The 21454-nt window shown below is 28.3% G+C and overlaps 1 protein-coding gene across 1 annotated transcript; it reads right to left on the minus strand.

Annotated features, from left to right (window-relative positions):
- Positions 1-2374: 2374 nt before the first annotated feature.
- Positions 2375-4059, minus strand: LOC113383105 (protein yellow-like). The gene is made up of 5 exons (XM_026621357.1): positions 3928-4059; positions 3700-3855; positions 3247-3586; positions 2757-3138; positions 2375-2654 (listed from the first exon to the last, which is right to left on the minus strand). Exons 1-5 carry the CDS (start codon positions 4057-4059, stop codon positions 2375-2377), a joined length of 1290 nt encoding a protein of 429 aa, XP_026477142.1.
- Between the last annotated feature and the right edge of the window lie 17395 nt (positions 4060-21454).

Below are 21454 nucleotides of genomic sequence, written 5' to 3' on the forward strand. Positions count from 1 at the left end.
TCCTAAATTGAGATTTAGCAACTATTCCAAATTCATTACTGCTAGAAACTCTATATTTATACAAGGTTTCATCATAATAGTCATATAAAAAAATATCAAAAATCAATTGAAAAAACGGCCTGGTCGATCTACTACACCAATAGCTCATCAGCACGATTTACAACTGATATCTTTGGAATGCATTTTAACTTTTCTAAAAATGTTTAATAATAAAGATTCTAAAAAAACGGTTGGCTAACCATTTGGTAAACTAATCAACATTTGGCTAACATATATGTACGTACATATAGATATCTACTTTTTCCAATACTGGTGTCATACTATTCAAGACGACTTGAAACGTTAAGGCAGCATTAAATTAGAAAATTGAATTTGCTTGAAATTTTTTTTTTATCTTTAGAAAGATCATAATACTTGGAACTACAATTTTTCTCTTCACTTTCTTGGTGATTCCCTTCGCCAATCGTCTGGCAATGAAAGTGGATGTAACTCCATGCTAAAATTGTTTTGTTAATTTCGGCCATAGTAATAGTATTTAATTAATCTATATTTAGCTTCACGATTCACCAGTATTTTACAAAGTTACATCTTATCAGGCTCTCCTGGACGTGGCGATGAAGTCTTCTTGTTACGGTTTTCCTGGTGCCTGGAATGCCAACGTGACCCACCGCCTTGGCTTGCTTCTTTGCTCCCTAACTCCCATAGAAATGGAATCTTTAACTTTGGAAGCAATGGGTGGTATTGCTAATTACACCATCGATGAAATGCCACTTGAATTACTAGAAGATTTCTCAGAATCCCAGGCGAGTAATAAATTAATTTGAAATTACAAAACATGTCGTTGATTGTGATAAAAACAATCAAGAAACTCTTCACACTAATCTACTCTAGAATTAGAATTAATTTAGAATAATAATTAGGGTTAGAATTAATTTAGAATAATAATTGTGATATTACGTGGTGTTTTTTTTTAATACAAAATATGCATAAGTTTATTATCTAACCCACCATTAAAATTACTAATTTAAAAACCCAGTTGAAAGTTCTTTTTTCTATCCAGTCGGTTCATTTATATGTTTATTTTTCTAAATTAATTAAAAATATTTATAATTATTAATAAATAAATTATGTTAGAATTTTCTCTCTGCTCTCAGGAAATGTTACAAAACCACAAAAATTAGTAATAGTTATATAAAAAAAGCTAGAGACAATAATCTTAAGAACAACATATTGAACAATTCATGGTAATATTATTGAAATATTATATTCTCAAACTATGTTATTGTTAAATTAATTTAAAGCAATAAATTATTGATTTTTTCAATTGCAGATCAATCATTTATCAGAAGCTGCTTTGGTGCAATATTATAAGAAGCTAGGTTATTTTACTGCAAAATCTGGCGTTGAAAATATTTATATAGAAAATATTTTATATATTTTAATTTTATACATAATATTATAATTAATTTTATATATATATATATATAAATATATATATATATATATATATTTATTATTGAACATTTTATTCTGAGGCTATTTTTGAAGTTTCTGAAATACCTAACGCCATTAAAATATTAACAAGATATTTTATAATTATTTTAAAAAAGATTTATTTAAGTTTTACAACTTAGATTAGACAGATTATTACTAATACGAAAATACAAAGTATTTACAAATAACCTAATCTTCTTAATATAAAATTTACTCATCTAGGCTTTTCTAGAAACGCTAATATTGATTTTAGTATAAGATTACGTATTTATGTTAAAGTAGATGAACCTGATAAACATATATCTTACATACAGATAAGAATAAAAATAATTTAAAATAATAAAAATTACATGCAATTTACTAACATGTATATTATTAAATTTAAATTATATACACAAACAAAAATAATAGAAATAAATTAAAAATAAGGCTGAGGAGATAGAATGAGAAAATCAAGTTATATATACAAATGATAAATGGAAAATGATCAAAATACTGATAGAATGAGTATGTATCATATATATATATATATATATATATATATATATATATATATATATACGAGTATATATATTCAAAGATTTGTGCAAAAGGTAATTTTTTATTATGTGTATTGTAATGTGGGCGCAAAAAGTTACCCGTCTATAAGGCACAAGTATGATATAAATCAATGGCAGTTGTCTTAAATTTTTTACTCATCGTGATATTTTTAAATAATTTAAAAAATATGAGTAGATTTTTTTATGTATAATTGATTTATCGAAAATTACCTTGAAATCAAACTTAGCATTCAAATGTTGCAGTTCTGAACCATACCTTAAAATCTGAACCATACCTTGAAATATATTCGTCGAACATGAATGCAATTTCAGAACTCAATTTACAAATATCTGGATGTGGAATTTGTGTCTCTTTTGTCCAAGTATTTTTCTCTATAGTGATCCAATGTATTTAAATAACTCCATTGAGGAATTGGAGGTCCGGACTGAATTGCTTTTATTGGCATTCGGACGATTCGCAGGTTAGTTTCATGAGCAGACACATTTCTTAAGAAGAACTTCTGGAAACGAGTTGTAAGGGCCCATAAGAACCCAGGATCCCTTTCTGGAAGACGGACGTCGGCCGTGAACTGGAGACGACTATTGTCAATGGCTAACAATCTGAAAAAAAAACAAATTAAGTTAATAATAATGATACATATTTTGCAAAAAATGTATCAACCTAATGCTTAATCAACTATCAAATTTTCTTTTCTCTGTTACCTCTGATGATTGCTATGCGGATTCCACAAAGCCAATGATGTCTCAGTAGTTGTACTAAAGTAAACAGTATCATCATCATAATCAACAGCAATTCCCAAGCCCTGAGAGCTTTTTCTGCCCACCAATCGAACTTGCAATTCTCCACCCAAAGGAACTGGACCTGATCTGAGCACGGCTGTAGGTACGGCAAACAATCTATCAGATGCCAATGGTTGAAAGTATAATGTTCCAGTTTTAGGAGCAAATGCCAATCCTACAACTCCATCCATAAGGCTAAAACTTTCGCCTTGGATTTCAACTGATGCATGATTTGGGTCAGGGTACATGGATGGATGGATGACACGCCAGGAAAGGTCTCTGCCGGCGTCGTAGACTATTAAACCTGGATAATAAATACATATTTATCAATTCATACAAAACTTAGCACTAGTAATAAACATACATTTAATGCCAGTTAAAAAAATTAGGAGTAAAAACTATCTATTATCACCTGGGGCTGCGGTATCGCTAATGTACGCAAACAGATCATCACAATGATTGGCAGGATCTGATGTAGTTTCATCCAAAATGATATTAGTGAGCAGAGATGAAGGTCGAAGAACTTCGCGTGGAAAAATAACACTTCTGATGACAGTATCAGTAGCAGTGTCAAAAATTAAAATTTTAGGTGGACACATTCTCTGGAAATCGTCTAATGAGTTAGTGACACCAGAATCTACAACCCATAGACGGTTGCAGGAATCCAAACGTATTCTGTAAACTGATACTAGGCCTGTGCAATTTCCGAACTCGTCTCTGGCAGCACCGTGGAAAGACCAATCGGGATAAGCCTAAGTATAAAAAAAACATACAAAATATTCATTATCTAAAGAAATCGATGTGATATTAAAACCTGAACCTTCTATATTTTCTTAATTATATATGTGTGTGTGTATCTATTAACCTGCAAAACTGGGCTAGATCCCGGTGGAGTGTTCCGTGGAAATATACTCAGCGTAGCGCCTACGCCCAACCGTAGCCGCGGCGTAGCTACGAACAATCGGTTCCAGCCGACCTCTAACCCTGTTGGAACTGTGTTTTCAGGTTTCAATTTGCTCATCTAAAAAATAATGGAATTGATTGTAAAATATACAATATTATGTATTTATCTACAATAATTCAATTAACTTACAGTGACATGATCCCAGGGTAAATTATATTCCAGAAAATTCCATTTGAAAAGAGTGTCTAAATTTGGAGCAACTTCTTGTAGCGATAACACCGATGGCACGATTGCTATTAGAGCCAAAATTGCCAAAGCCATAATGGAAAACTGTAAAAATAATAGTACAATTAAAGGAAAAACTCGAAAGAATGTATTTTCAAGTCTGGTAAAATATGAATAATATTTATGAAAACATAAAGGTATCATATATATATATTTATATATAACCTATTTTAGTATTCTATTGTGACCAGTAACCTATAATTTTAACCCATTACATACAGAAAAAACTAGCTAAGGTCAAACCTATATCAGACCAAGTAATTCACTCCTATCACCCATATATGTCCATTAATAAATTGTATAATAGGCACTTGTCTCAAATTACCTACATCATCTCATTAATTCACAATATACGCCTTTTAAAGCCCTTTCAATGTGCTTCTGTACGCCTCGGCGGGTGCAATTGCACAATTGCATTAGAAATGCAACATTATCACTAATTGGTGCATTGATCTAATAATTGCTGTATCAAACGATAATTGTCTATTATTACGAAAAGGTGCCAGTGACTAGGAAACAAATTCGAATCTAAATGTTGCTCACCTTGCCCAGAATTTCGCAATTATTGTATTATAGTAACATGGAACGACAGGCAGCAATTCTACTGCGTGGGGTGGATTTATTTAAAGTTCAAAGTAAGACAACTATGTACAAAGATATATAAAAATTTATGTAGTTAATGTCAGTAGATAAAAGATTTATATATATATATATATATATATATATATATATATATATTAATTATAACATCTTTTCCCGAGAGTGCGATTCTGTTCAATGAAGGTACCTTGTCCCAAAACGTAAGCTTTATTCTCCTTTTAGTTTTTATAGTGTAAGTTTGAAAAAATATATTTATTTCTAGTGTTATATAATAGAATATTAATCTAGTTATTAAAATCATCTTAAATACAAACATTTTTTATACCTTCCTATATAAGATTAATAAAAAAAATCAATTCATTGCCATCTAATATTATTTTGAAATCGTGGTGAAAGGAAGGCATGGCATTTACTTTAATTTATAGCCTATACAATTGTTCTATGTTGTTTTATTACGAATGAGTATGTTTTAGAATTTAAATATATTTCTTACAAACATATCATCGTAGTTGAGAAAATATCTTGCAAAAGTATTTCAGTCTTTGTTAAGTAACATCTAATGCATGCGAGTGATATAAAATTTCAAGGATTTTTCAAGAATTCCTACGCATGTAGGAATATAAAAACAAACAAAAATTATCATAGAACATCTGGAGAAAGAAAAGGAAACTGGGTCAAGTCCATGTTTGGAAGAAGAGCAACTTCTGCACGTCGTCTTCGAAGGCAAAATGAAAGAAGGGATGGTCAAGGATGAATATGGGACACTGGATGACTTATGTAAGAAGAAAAAATACTGGGAATTGAAAGTTAAGACACAAAGCACAAAATTATGAGAGAAAAAGTTTTGGAAATTTAAAGTAAATCATAAGAAAAGAAAAAAGGCTCTAGCATCAACAACTTGCCTTCGGCCGGAATAATTTTAGGTAATCATTTCGTAAATAATAGAAAGGATCTGGGAGTTACTAACCGTATTCCAAGCATCGGCACTTTTGCAACGAAGCAATAAATCATAAAACTTAAAATAGAAATTGGTGCAATGTTTGCAACATTTACAAGAACAGTTACATACAGTTCTCCAAATACTTGCAAGCCTATATCAGATTCCGAGTACAATATAAATAATTTTGCAAACAAGGAAGACATTTCAAACATGCATGGTACTGCTAATATAAAGTATAAGCCATGTCACGATATATGGTATGGAATTATTATGCAATAAATACAAAATTTATCAGTAGAGAATTGCTGAGCATGTAAGATTAGATTGTCTAGCCTATTTTATAAATGTGAATGTTATTACACATTGGAATATAAAGACACGCCTAAAAGGAGCATTGATGACCCAGGGCCGCATTTTGGAAAGGATTGATTTTGCCAAAAAAGAAACAGCATTTGCACTATCTAGCACAAGAAACTGGATAGTGTTGCTTAAAAAAGTTCATTCTTTCCTAAATAGAAAAAATAATTAAATTTAATATATGCATGTTTGTTGTATCACTTTAGTCCACAAGGGCATTCAGAAGAAAAACTCCCAAAAATTGAATCTGATTTCATTTTTTTTCAATGTGAATAAAACATGAGTTTTATGCTTGTTTTTGGAAATACTACAACATAGCAATTTGGTTTTTTCAAATTTCTCTACCGGTTTGGAGAATATGCGAGAAAATATTTAGAAATTGCGCAAAAAGCCAGTTTAGATTCTCGAAACCAGGTAATTGCTATCGGCATCAGGAATGAGACGATTTTTTGGAACTGAAACCACTTGTAGAATTTATAACCCATGTCCAGACTTGTCTTGTAGTTATAAAAATCATTTATTAAAAATTGTGATGTTAAGACCAAAATAGAGTTTACCCATTGGTATAACTTTTTTTGTGTAATACTAAAAAGATTACAAAGATAGAAATTGACGAATAAAAAATAAAACTTATTGATCAATAATATATCTACTTAAATGAAAATATTTCGTTAATTTAATTATGTTTCAAATACATTTATACTAAAATTATCGTTTATTATTTTACTATCAGCAATAAAATCCTAAATCCGCTCCAATGTCTTGTACAGGTAACATTTACCTGTGCAAGATTGCAATTAACGATTCTCGAACTAATCGTAAGTCATTGTTAATCTGAATTGGAAACTGAATTTGAAATTATTATATCTCTTGCCTTGTGAAATGATATTTGTACCTCTTTTTATAAAACATTTATTTATATTAATTTTTATTAATTGATATGCCGCAAATAGACGATTGACACATTAGAAAGATATGAATAAATTAGTTAACACGTTGGATTTATTTCTATGGCTATTACAATCTTTTATTTAGTTTTTATAACATAGGTAAGGTAATTAATTCAAAGATTAATTTGATAAAACTATGTAAATATTATAAGACTGGGTAAACTTGTTTAATGAACATATGATTCAGAGTATTCAGGAAAAGTAAAGTCAATAACAAGTTGTAGATTGTTGACTTGGTTTCATCAAAATATAAATGCAATTAATACTGACATTAGAACAAGTAATGATTGCCAGTAGATCGTAATTTCATCCTGAACCAATTTGAGCTGCTGTTTAAATTTGTGTGTTAATATCACAGAAGCAATTGTCTGTGAGAAAATATTTTTACTCTTAATAAAATTCCAAGGTTTTTTACATTGGAAATTCTTTGAGGTCAAAGGAGTCTCTTAATGTTAATGACTTACTACAAATCAACTCCACCTACAAGTCAATGTTGCTATAATAATATGACATCATACTTTCACCTTTGTCTACTATTTACTATCAGCCGAGGTGAGTTCATATATAACTATATAAAATAAATGAACATGAGAACAAACAGTAATTAGTCTATTTTTTGCAACAAAATTAATTTAATTACTGGATGTGTAGCAATTACCGGCGAGGTGAAAAAAACCCAAGTTCACGCACGATACTGTGATTTTCCGTAAGAAAATAAAAACATTATATGTGTTGCTTAATTTTAGTTAATTTCATTAACATTATTTAGGTCAAAAATTACTTTGCACTTTCGTATTTCGACGACATTGTATTGTATTACAACGTTCCCTTTACTTACAAATTTCTGTTATTATAAATGTGGTAATAAAGCACTTCTTGGCCATTCGAGATGCAAGCCATTTATCCTTCATTATAAAGATATTAATGGAAATTTAAAATTCTAAATATGAACTACGTATAAGTGGCATTTTTTATTAATTGCAGCAACTTGCTAACATTTTTTTATATGTGTATATAACAATAATAATAAATGGTAGTCTGCCCGAAGGCAGGTCTATGGTGCGGGATCCACCACAGTAAATATCAATCAAAATTAAAGTTACATTTTTTTAAATTAATATTAAATATTGTCAAATTTATCCTTATTATGCAAAAAAAATCAACTTTCAATTCAACAAATTTGTAAGAACTTCTAAACAAGTTGCTAACTTCCGCAAAGAATATTGCAATGGAAATTATTGGAATTATTATACCTATCACTTCCTGATTATAAACATAATACCAAAATTTGAATATTTAACAATGGCACTATTATAAAAAATAAAAGTATATAAATCAATTCATTCAATAAAATATATATCAAACAATCGGAGTTTATAACGTTACAAAATTGTTTGTAATTATATATTACCTACATAGAATAAAAAGTGAAATTAGTGCGTGCAATTAAAATGAGTAACTCTTTATAATTTATGACATTTTGACAGTATTGAATTAAAATAAAAATTTGATATATTATTTAAATCAATTAAATCAATCCACATTTTAAATAATAAAAGATACATAGACAGTATGTAATTTATCCATCAATTGCAATTGCTGAACGATGTCAGAGCAAGAGCGAAAATTAATTGCCGATTTCTATAAATATTTTATATATTAGTGTAATCAGAAATTTATATAAAATGTCTTATAATTAACACGCAATTAGGATTGCTGCGTCGAGAAAATTTTATAGAGCATTTTTATCAAACAAAGTTGCGGACAAGATTATGAAAGTATTTATTATAATTAGTACCTACTTATATAAAATCAATGTTTTGAAAATATAATGTATCTAAATAATATAATTAACGTAAATATTACATTCAGAAAACAATGTTTAAAAATATCCGATGAACCTTATTATTTAAGATTTTTTAAAAATTTATTCTATTTTTTTCAGTCAAAAAAAAACAAAACAATCAGCATCAAAATCATATTAATACATCGATATTTTTGGTGCCAAAAATTAAACCGACTTTCATCAAAAACATTCAGCACGATTTCCAACCAATATTTTAACAGTTTTTGAATTTTTAAAATCCATTCAGGATTTTTGGCTAAAGAATGAACCAAAATTTTAGTACTTTTCTGCTAAAATGTTCTGGAAAAATCATGATCTTTTCTGTCAGGAAGTTAAAAACATCTATGAGCTAGGAACGCTAGTCAGACCTGCCGACACTGTCCCTATAGTCAAAAACTAAACTAGTGGGCCGTATGGCATCGTGCCTTAAGGCAAATTGCTGGAACTTCCCGTACCAATTTTTTTTTTTTAAAAAGATTAACATTTTTAAAAATCTACGCATTTCACTTTCACGTTGCGTACTGGTATCTGCCCTACAATTAAGTTAAATGGACAGGAAATCCCAGTAAAAGATAGCGTAAAATAGCTCGGAATACACCTAGACTCAAAATTGAACTGGAGAGTTCACATTAACAAGAAAAAAACAGCAGATTGGCGAACTATTTAAAAAACATTACTGGCTACTGAATAAACGATCCGAACTGTCGACAAACAACAAACTAATTATTTACATAGTATTTTCAAAGCAGTGTGGTCTTATGGGATTCAACTATGGGGCACCGCCAAAAATAGTTAGACCTTTCCAGATATGCAAAAAATAGGCTTCCCTGGATCAAATTGGATAAAAATTATATTCTTAAAGTAAATATATAATCAGCTATCTCTCGAACGATTTCGATCCTTTTGCCGCCAATTGCAAAATTGTTTCAGATTTCGAGATTCAGCTATAAATGTGAACTTGATTGCACAAGTCCGAATGCTTCTCACAATAAACTATATATAAATTTCATATAATAACCGCACGTACCTAATTTCGTTAGGTGATTTCGTCGACGGTGTGCAATTGGCAAATGTGTCTAAGTTATTGCCATATTGCGGCCGAGGTACAGTTTTCACGGCCATTAGAGAAAAACGAACGGGTTTCTAATTACGGGCGGCGCTGTGGAAAATCGCGGGCTCGTGTCTCTACTTTTCATTTCACGAATTCCCATTTTCGTGTGAAATGTGCCGTGACATTCTAATAATAAAATAATAATAGCGAATAATTTGCGGTAATTCGTGTATGCGTAATGGTTTAGGTATTGTTTGCTTTTGAAAACGCCGCTTTGTAATAGACTAGTTAAATTTAGATTGGTTATAAATATTTGTTTTATTGCCTTGTTTGTAATCTCAACGATATCTTTCGACATTAAAAATTATTTATTGGACATATTTGTTTATATTATGTAATGTACTTTACGATAAAATACATAGGTCCACAAAATAAAACGGTATTGGGTGTGCGGCATACGTTTTCCAATGTAGTTGGAGGGTCAATTGGCAGAAATTGGAAAAAAACAGAAAAACGACCAAATCTTTGATCTAGTGCATGTTACTTAAAATCCTATAATTTTTGTCATTTCTTGGCCCTTCAGTGACCTTATGTGACTATTGAGTATTCACTTATGATCTATTTTTTAGATCTAAGATTTAGATTTATTTAAGTTTTTTTTGTAGAATACAGAAGTATTTTAACCAACATATTTTTAGATATTCAAATTGACCAATGGTTGCAGAATATCCAGTGGAAATATGTTTGCAAATTACTGCTGAATTACACAAAAAACAATAGATCATTTTATTGAAACTTATTGAGTTATTTAAGGTTAAAAGAGCCAGGGCACAAAAGAAATTACTAGATTTATATTATTATGTAGAGCAGTAACTAAATAGGAAATTTTGTCATTTTTCAATATTTTTTCTTAATTTTTTGCCATTTGACACCCCAAATTTTGATATTAGATTCGTGTTCCCAAATCAGAATTTTCCAGAATTTTTCAGTATTGCTTCATTAATAACTTTAGAAATCATCAATATTAAACTTCTTCTAATAAAAAATATCAAATATTGATATTACAATCACTGGATTGCTTTCTAAAAAAACATGTAGTTAATAGGTATCATTACAACAACTTTGATTGATATTAAAATATTATTAAATTACACCTAATATTAAATATATATATATATATATATATATAATGTTAACAAAATTTTTATTATTTTGTTAAATTCTATTTTGCATATTAGGTATATATTATATTATAGTAATTTATTAATGTATGCAATGAATTAAAAATATGTTTCTATTAATAAGAAACAATTGGACTGAGAAGTGCATTTTCTTATCATTGTTACAAATACTTATCTAATTATTTTAAAATATGCATACTTTCCAAAGGAAAATTCTCTACATATTGATGTGCAATATAAAATAAAAAACGTGATAATAAATTTGTTTCAGTAATAATATGACTTTCTTCTCAAATAAATAGAGCTAAAAATCTGTAATATAATTTAAATTACAGCACGAAATCTATAGCAATCTTTAGTAATATTTTAGATTTCATAATAAGTGGACACTCTATTATCAAATATGGAAATTGTATCTCATTGAGTGAATTGTATCGATTTCTTTTATTGAAAATAATGTATTTTTCGATTTTAAAGTATTGCTAAGAATAGAAATTGTTTAGGTTGTGGTAGAAAAAGTTACCAAATACTTGTGTATTACATTTTACATGATTTTTCCACAATATATTAATTCCTTTTATGGCGTATTGTACAATGTGAAAGGTGTTATATTATTTCCTTATTGCATCTGATGATGTTCACCAGCAATTAATTAGATCAAAAGAAAAATATACATTAATTACCTAACACTGTGAGATACCTTAGACAAAGTTAACTGCATTTGCATATATATATATATATATATATATATATATATATATATAAATTATTTATATACGCATATTAATTGTTCGCAAACATATTCATACTACTTGTCTTGGTTCTAGGAAAATTTATGTATGTATGTCAAAGGTATTTTTGTCACATCGATCATATGTAGTAAATGTGTATATTAATAATAGCTACTCAATTTACAATAAAATATTTTGCTTTACTTCAAATATTTAATTAATTCTTCCCCAAAGACAAAACATCTATTTTCTTGACTGATTTAAACCAACACTGACAAATCTAAAAGATCACATAGTATTGCTAAATAATTGCAGTACTCCGTTAATGTAATTGAAAATCAATAATTACTTATAATTATTATTATGAACGTATCTATTGAATGAATGTAATAATATGTTTCTTCGACTATCAAATCAATAAAGAGCAGACCGTGTTTTTCTCTAGAAAGTTTCTATGCAATGGGTCATGGTGTATTGTTTATATGAAGTTTATATTGATATGCTGAAAGCATTATAGTAAATATAAAATACAGTAGTTTACTAAAAATTTATAATAATTTTTGAATAAATTATATGTTATTTTCGAACTACGAAAAGATACCATACATTTATAGTACATTTATTATACATTTATGGTATGGTATATACGTCGAATTAAAAATAATAAATAAATATAATTATTCATTTGTACCAGCAAGTTGACCAAGAAGGTTGATATAAGCAGATATTAATTTGAAAATTTTGGCAAAAATCTAAACTTAACTGAACTTTGGTGAAATGCATGAATCATTTAGTAAAATATATTTAGAATATTTTATATAATATTTTAATAAATATAATTTCGCCTAATTTAATCTAGAATATTTCAATCGTATGAAGATGTATTTTATGAAATATTTTTTGCTTGTGCTCTCCTTGGTTAATATCCAAGAATATTTTAAAATGATTTATGTACGATTTCAGTCAATATATTCCTATTTCTAATAAATTCATCGAAAGTCACTTAATTACCCAATGTTTCACATACAACATGAAAAATCGTTTAGTTTATTTCGTAAAATCAGCACCATATAATGGAAGGAAACCTTCGTGCAATGTCAGACTTTGAAAGTCAATATAATTTCCTGTTACCGGTTTAAAGTATAAAAAATTAACTCATTTTTATTTCAAGTTTAGTAATCACTTTAATGACTGAATATTTCGTCGAATTTTCACTTTCACGAAATTGGTAAAAAATTGGTAAAAAATGATTTTATAAAATTTGGATGACCGAAGGTAATATCATAATTGTATCAAAAATATATATGTATTTAAAACTGTTATTTATATTATAAAAACGTTAAGTTAAATATTTAATAGTAAAACCGAATTTGATTTTACATTAGCAAGTGATCGATTTTTTTAAATTAATTTAATGTATGGTATACAAATTTGTATAAAATATATAAGAACCTTATTACATTCATCTATTTGGCAGTAAGCAGTTCTGTTTATCAATTTATAGCTAATATTTAATCTGTAGTTAAACTATTAATAATAAATGATGTATAATATTAATTTAGTGTAGATTCGAAAATACAACAAAAATATTTAAAGTTTTAAATATTTAATAAATTAAAAGTGATATATGTTAGAGCCATACGTTTGATTCGAAATTTGACAATTCTTACTCAAAAAAAAAACGAAATCCAGACATAATAAACAAAAAGCTTGAATAATAGTCATATTTGTGAAAAATCAATATACAAATAAAAAAATGAATTAAAAATAATATATAACCGAGAACAATCTACGAAAGGGAAATTTCAAACATACAAATTTATTTAACATAATTTAGTTTTATTTTTAATTGCTCTTTAGATGATTAAATGCATATTAAAAACTAAAAATGTCTTATATATATATATATATATATATATATATATATATATATATATATCTGTGTATATAAATAACAGCTAATTTATACTGATTTTGAGATAGGGTTCAAAAAAGAGAGATAAAGTATGTTTGTTTGAACAAGTTTCTAAGTGATATCGATAACAAATTTGAATTTAATTTGATCAAAAGTAAGTTAAAATATATTCAATAAATATGTAAAAGTTAATAAAATTTTGTAAAATCCTCTGCTTTCGATTCAATTCCACAATATTAATATAAAAAAATATAAGCAGTAACTAATTTAGTAAACGTATTTAAATTATAATTACTTTAACCATTTATCTTATGTATAATTTTGATTGAATTCCACAATATTAAATTATACAACATAGTCAATAAATAAATTTAATAAATGTATATAAATCCTAATTACTTGTTAAATCCTCCGCGGTATAAATTCCAGTAGCCCAAAAGTAGTCAACACAGTCACATTAATTTTCAAAAACGCATCACAAACTTTCAAACAGATTTATCACAATATTATTATAATCGGCTGTTATCATAGCTGTTGGAAATATTAAATAAGAATAATATTAATCAAGAGCAAACGTTTTGTTATTAAGCGTTGACCGGCCTCCCTCCAGATAGAGAGTACTGAGTGGCCAAGTTCTCCCATACAGTTTTATAGCAACCGACGGCGACTGACTAACTGGAGTCACCGACTAAATCCGCGGACTCGGACGCCCGTACAATAAAGTAAAAGTGAATGCAGAAAAGTCAATGAAACGACGGATAACGAACAAGTTCGAATAACTTTGAGATGCACTGATTGCAGAGACAATAGGACGAGGATTAGCAGAAGATAATTTAACATGGGTGTGACCAGAAGGTATTTTCATTAAGCTACTGATTGTTATAACTTACATAATAATTTAAATAAATTCAAATTTATTATCCATATCACCTCTTTGTAAGTTCCTATACTAAGATCTTTTTCGAAATTATGATATGATTTTATAGGAAGAGTACATGGCGCAAGTAGGTGTTAAACCTTCAGCCATGCACCCTGATATAAAGTAGTAGTAATGTCCATTTTCATTTAAAAGTGTAGCCTCGAATATGTTTACAGAAAATCGAGAATTAGAAGACGTGGATCATTTCAAATATTTAGGGGGCCAGAGACGGATACTGCAGAGTAATCAGGACAAGAATCGCAAAAGCCAAGGCGGCATTTTCGAAGAACAGAATGTTACTGACGAGAAAACTGGGTCTCGAATTGCAAAAGAGACTAATAAGATAAACGGATACATAAACGGATCAGAGGCATGGACCCTAAGAAAGGCCGACAAGAACTATCTGGAGAGTTAACGACCAAGTTTAAATAACTTTGAGATGCACTGATTGCACAGACAATAGTAGCACGAGTATTACCAAAAGAAACAATTGAACATGGGTGTGACCAGAAGATATTTTAATCAAGCTATTGTATATTATTACTTAATTTTCATAATCAAAATCTCATCATTTTCTAAATTATAAAATGCTTTGATAAGAATAGTACCTATGTGGGGCCAATGGTTAAAATCCTCGACCTTGCAACCATAAGGTACATGCACCCTAGTATCAGGCAGTAATGATATCCGTTTTCACTTGAAAACAATAGTCTCAAATATGTTTCTAACTGAAAATAGCTTTTCAGAAAATTGCTGTGGGATCGACTACTCCTATTCTATTAGGATGTCTTTTAATAGAGCTCAGAAGTAGAATAAATATATATCCTAATAAGTGAGGACAGTCATTGAATTATCTTCTAATAGCTTAGAAGTGGAGCAAAACCTAAATATGATTATAGGAATTTTTTAAGCTTCCAGTTTGATTAAAGATCTAATTGTTTCTATACGTTATAGAAGAAAGTTCATGGGAAATGTAAGGTTTTGGTCTAGAAATGCATATTTTTTGCCCTCAAATCCATAGATTTACCTCAACAAACTATATATTTTAAAAATTACGATCATTCATCAAAATAATGCTGAGATGAAAAGAAATCGCTGAAAACATTGTCGATTTCCAGTATGCAATAATTTAGTAATTCAATGCGTTTTACAACCAATTAACAACTTTTTACGATTTTACATGAAATTAGTTTATAACATAAACGTATATACATGTATAAATCTACATATACCTCCCATATAAATATCTTTCGTTACACATACTTTGCCTCGGAATGCTGCATATTTTGTAAATTTGCATTTTACATGCATCAATATAGAAAATATTTAATTAAAATGGATCTTATTAAAATAATATTAAACATATTAAGGAAAATAAATAAAAAACTAAAAAAATAAAATTAAAATAATTTAAATAATTTTGTAATAAAGTAATTGCTGTTGTTTGAAATAATAATCTTTTCAACTTTAATTTGTAATTACATTGTCTCAACCTGTCGCAGAACAATCTAGATTTTGAAAGTGATTTTTTCCTGAATTACAATTATTTTAAATACAATCTAAAATGTAAATTACTGTTCAACTCCGGACATAGTCTTAAATTCTTTAAGAATTTTAATTATTCTATAAGCAAACCTCGAATTTAGAGCGGCGAATAAATAAATATTGAATAATAACTCCGGCGGTAGTAAATTGCTACGTAACTGCGAAAAGTTATCATTTATTTTAATAACCCTGAAGCGTTTGATTTTGAATTTATGCCATGACACATGTCATATATGTTGAGAAATACTGGATTGACATTCCAGATAGAAAATGACGGAATAAATATTTCATGTATATTTGAGAACAAAAAAAATTGCGCGGAGAACACTATTAAATCATAAGTCACCAACGAATTTTGTTATCGAGCTTGTTGTCCTTATCGCTACAGGTTCCAGCTTCTGTTTCTTTCAAGAACAGCTAGAAATCAAGCAGTAGTGATATCAGTTTTCAATTGAAAATTCAGACCTAAATATGATTTTTAATGAAAAAAACTTTGCATAAAAGCTCATGCAAGAGCTTAGCATGAAAGCTCATACTTGTTCCTTAATAATTTATGGCATTGTCTCAACCCTCAATTTTACATGATATTATAACTAATATCATAATAATATAATAGCATTTATTCTCCATTTTATCCTAACTTAAACATCAGATATTCTTAGTCCTTCGAAGGATCAAGCTTTTTCTCTACGACACTTTTCTCTTCAAAAAATCGAGCTTTTTTCTACAATGTTTGTCTCTACATTTTAAAAACCATACCATTTCATTTTAAGATCAATATTTTTTGCAGCACTTTAGATCGACTAATTATCACAAGTTTTTTGGAACTTCCCCGAATTATCTTCAACATCATCCTTTCTGTTTTTTTAATATTTTTTTTCTATTTATTGGGTAATATTTTGTAATTATTTTAGAACTGCTGAATTATAATGCATCAAGGGTTAAAAATATAAAAAAAGAATTTTAAATATTAATTACTTTTTTAACTAAGAGGTATCATTTTATAACTAGAGTTAAATACATTGCTCCTAAATAAGGTATCAGCTAATTATTAATTCTGTATCCAATTCATTTAAAGCGAGAACTGCTTCTTGTTGAAATTATAATTTTATTTGATTTCTCAGAATTATTTCATAATATAAATCAATTACATTTAATTTCAAAATAAAAATTCCAGCATCATAGTTTATCCATTCTCTGTAATAGTAACTGCATCTGAATGCAGATCCTTAATCAGATATACGGTTTCAATACTTTGTTACAAGTTATCTGATAGTTTGTATCAAATATTTATCCAAGATCGACTTGTATTTCTAAAGTAATCAATATGTTTCTATAATATAACAGATACAAATACTTCTTTTTTTCAATTGTGCTTAGTGATGGTAAGGATTTCCCACATATATCATTTGTTGATTAGTCAATCTGTGTCAATTGACTTTCATATTTTATTTTCAAAAGTTACCAATTGTAATATAGATACTGGTAAAGCTCAAAAATCTTAATTAGACAAGTATTGATATAAATTTATATGTGATATTATTTATTTTTTGTTTTTATAATTTTTACTCAATTCAGCCTTAACCTAAAAAATAAAAGCTACTCACGATTTGCCATCATAAAATTGTAGTGTTTTCACATAAAACTCTACTGAATTAAATTACATTTTTTCGAAAGTAGTTTTCTCTAATTAAAAGCCTATGGGTTAAATTATGAAGCGGTTAAATTTTTCACCTACCATTAGTATCTCTATTAGTTTAATGAAACTTGTTTATTAATTTTTTTGTACTAGTTTATTAAATTGTTTGTGTTATTTAGAAAACAAGGAAAATAGATTTAGTTTTTCATTTGTATTGTACTACAATTACTGAGTTTTATTATTTATTCATATCAAATTGAAGAATTACTAAAAAAATCTAAAGACGCTATTCAAAAATTGAATCACCTCTGAAGTAATTAAATTTATGAATAAACCTATAGATTGATATGGATCTGAGTAATTTTATATTATAATATTTGTTATAAAAATGGAATGCGCATTAGTTAGCTATTAAAAATAATTAGGCTTCCTTTATTTCACAACAAAACTGGTATAAAATATAGAAAAGTTGCTTAAAAACTGGAATAATTTTTAGTGTTATGGTCACTCAAATCTGTGACGCGCAATTTGTCTAGTACAATATTGCCTTAATAGAACGGATATCGGATTAATTTATAACATAAATTAAAATAATAATTTTCAATTACATGTTTTAATCGCATTTTTAAAGGAAATTTAAAAAACTTGATCGACCAATAATAGAATTGGATAATAAATACTGGCATAAGATAATAAATCCTTTCAGAACTGTAAAGTTTTGGATAAAGGAGTAATTGGTAAGAGCAATAAACCGCAAAATCATTCACTGTATTAAATCATTAAACCTGTTCTTCTTATTTAATCGAATCTATAGAAACATGAATGTTCTGTATTATGTCACATAAAGATATCGACCCAGTTACAAGTATGTAAAAACAAAAAGATACGAAACTAGAGTTACCGAGATGTTTGTCTCTATACACGAATGATATTTTGTTCTGCACAAGATTAAGAATATTTATAATTTTGTTTTCATAAAATAATATTATATTAAAGTATTTATATTCATAACTAGATATTAATCATAACCAAGATTTTAGATGATTAAAAATAAGTTATAATTAAGGATAATGTAATTTTGAACCTCAACGCAATATTAGACCTCATTTAAGCTGCTTAGAAATCATCGTTACATTGATTAGTTAAAATAATAAAAAACTAGTTTGAAGTGGTTTTGGAAAATAGTTCCAACAAATTTGTAATTGACACTAATATTAATTATTCCATGTCTTGTAATCTTCATAATTTATCTCATTTATAAAAACATTCGGTAATCTCTATAAATATTTAGATTCGGCACGCTCCAAAAGGAACCAGTTCATTGCGTATATGTATCACGCTCCAATTAAATTTGTGGGAGAGTTGAAAAAAACCTAAAGCCGAAGCTTATAAACTGTTTTTAAGTATATTCTTCAAAATATTGTAACTAAGTATTTAAGTACAAATTCAAATTACTGGTTTCAAAGTGGCTTTCACCAGCCCCTTTGGGGTCTACTCGTTACCTAGCATTAGAGCAGTAGAGGAGGGAGGACTATAGTAAGACATTATGGGTATCTATTTTTTATCTATTTTTTTTTAAATCCAAACATTTTCAAAAATATCAAAAAATTTACATTTTTTTCTCGTAACTAAAAATGCACGTGATGTTTGGGGAGGAAATTTTAAATATCACCACTTATCACCAAATGGGGATGGGGGGTCCAAATCCTTGAAAAATCGATCACGTGATCAATGAACGTTCCCTATATTTTATTGTTAGAACTTCTCTAGCACCGATGATTTTGAATTCGGTGCAGCAATACCAGGAAGAGGGGTTAGTTAGTTATCACTTTTTCAATCAGTTACAATTAATCTAGCAGATGACCCATCAGCTTCTTGTTTATTTTCCTTGGCGTATTTTTAACCAATATTCCGCATACTTGTATAACGCACAATGAGCCGTCCATTTCAAGTGCAAACGGCCGGTTTGGGTGAAAGTCGAAAGTGAAACCATGCATTCATTGATCGAATTGCGCAACAAACATATATATCAGCACTTTTAATTTTTTAACGGGCATTTATGTATATTTATCGTGTCATACTGTCTCTCAGTTGTTGATTAATTGGAAAACAATTATTTTGTCAAATGTAGAAAACTCTTTAGCAACTATGCTTAGTAATACCTGGAAATGGTAGATGGTAACTGTATGATCGATGAGTTAAATATTTAAATTGATCTGAATCAGATCTGTCAGCATATAACTTAACAAATTTCAGAATTAATTTCTAAAACTCTGATTTGTATGACATGTTGGCTGTTAAAACAGTTTTCCGGTGTAAAAACCCATTTTATACATGTACTATGCATGTGATCTAAATCCTAAAGTAGATCATTCACCTATTGGAATGACGTTATTAGGATTTTTTGTAGGTACTGGTGATATATTTTGAATTTAATGCAGCAACACCAGGAAAAGGGCTGCTTTGAAGTGCACATATATTTTAGATCTATATTTTCAACAGAATATAAAAAGTTTTCAACAGATATCACTATTGCTAATTGAAGACTCCGAAATGGGTGTCAAAACCGGATCCTTGGTTTGCCAAAGCTCTTATCATATTTTTTTTTAGGTTCGATGAAATAGTTTGAATTTGATGCAGCAATGCCGGAAAATGCTGTTTTGATGTGCTCACTTATTTTAGAACCATATTTTCAAATTAAGTCAGATGTCAATACTGCTAATTGGTGGTAATGGGTGTTAAACCCGGAACCTTGGGTTGCCAAAGCTCTTGCCAATAAGCCAATCATCAAAATCAATAATCGATAATCAATTAAATAATCATGAATTTTTAGACAAAAAATTGGAGTACCTATCAGAAAATGGTCCATTAGAAACAACAATAACTAACAAAAAGCTATATTTCACTATCATGTCTATATCAATATATTTGCAAATTTCTGTAATAAAATGTGTATATAGATTAATTTCAAATTTTGATAAATTATAATTAAAGAGGAAATGCGAAATATCCAATGTTTTATTCATATTTCAATTTGGTCACGTTCGCTCTGATTTCTAAATTAGGCAACGTTCAAGAACACTCATTACAATATTTATTATCCTATAAAATCATTTAAACTTTTGCTTAAAATTGTTTATCGCAATGTAATAAGCCAATTTGAATTTGTTGTTGTATTGTAATGCATAATTTTAAGGTCGATTAACTTTATAGAATTCTATTCAATAAAAGTTACTAATATCAAATTATTTCCTTCTGTAATAGTAATCATAAAATAATTATTATATGTACTTAATAGATCGTTGGATCTAATATGATATGAAAGTATCTTTGGTCATATATGGATAGATAGAAGATTTCATCTTCGTTTAGTAATGGGACAAATAAAAAATTGCAATAAAATTGCTGTAATACTATAACAATTTAAGCTCTCATTATAAGCTAGTCAAGTAAAAAACTAAAAAAATTAAATAAAGTATTTGGTATTGTTGTAACGTATAGAATAATAATGTAGAAGTATATAAGTGAAATCAATTACAAAATATACTAAGAAACTAAAAGAAAAATCCTACGTTCAAATTCTAAAATCCAAAGAAATAATAACAACTGATTAGTGGAGTTTGAGAAAAAACCAATGAACTAGGTATTTCCTAATCAAAATAAAAATTTATTCTATCTTGCAAAACTATAGTACAACATATACCACAGGCTCCTAATAATGTTTGACATATTTTCACTTAGCACACATAATTTCAGC

The sequence above is a fragment of the Ctenocephalides felis genome, unplaced genomic scaffold (genome assembly GCF_003426905.1).
Source record: "Ctenocephalides felis isolate EL2017-DRISC unplaced genomic scaffold, ASM342690v1 CF-g0.4_SCAFFOLD_03570, whole genome shotgun sequence".
Taxonomy (NCBI): Eukaryota; Metazoa; Arthropoda; class Insecta; order Siphonaptera; family Pulicidae; genus Ctenocephalides; species Ctenocephalides felis.

Coding starts and splice junctions, on each gene's coding strand:
- LOC113383105 (XM_026621357.1), bottom strand. CDS start 4,059: ATGGCTTTGGCAATTTTGGCTCTAATAGCAATCGTGCCATCGGTGTTA. Junction 3,587..3,699: donor GATCTAGCCCAGTTTTGCAG/GTTAATAGATAC, acceptor TTTTATACTTAG/GCTTATCCCGATTGGTCTTT. Junction 2,655..2,756: donor CCGCATAGCAATCATCAGAG/GTAACAGAGAAA, acceptor TTTTTTTTTCAG/ATTGTTAGCCATTGACAATA.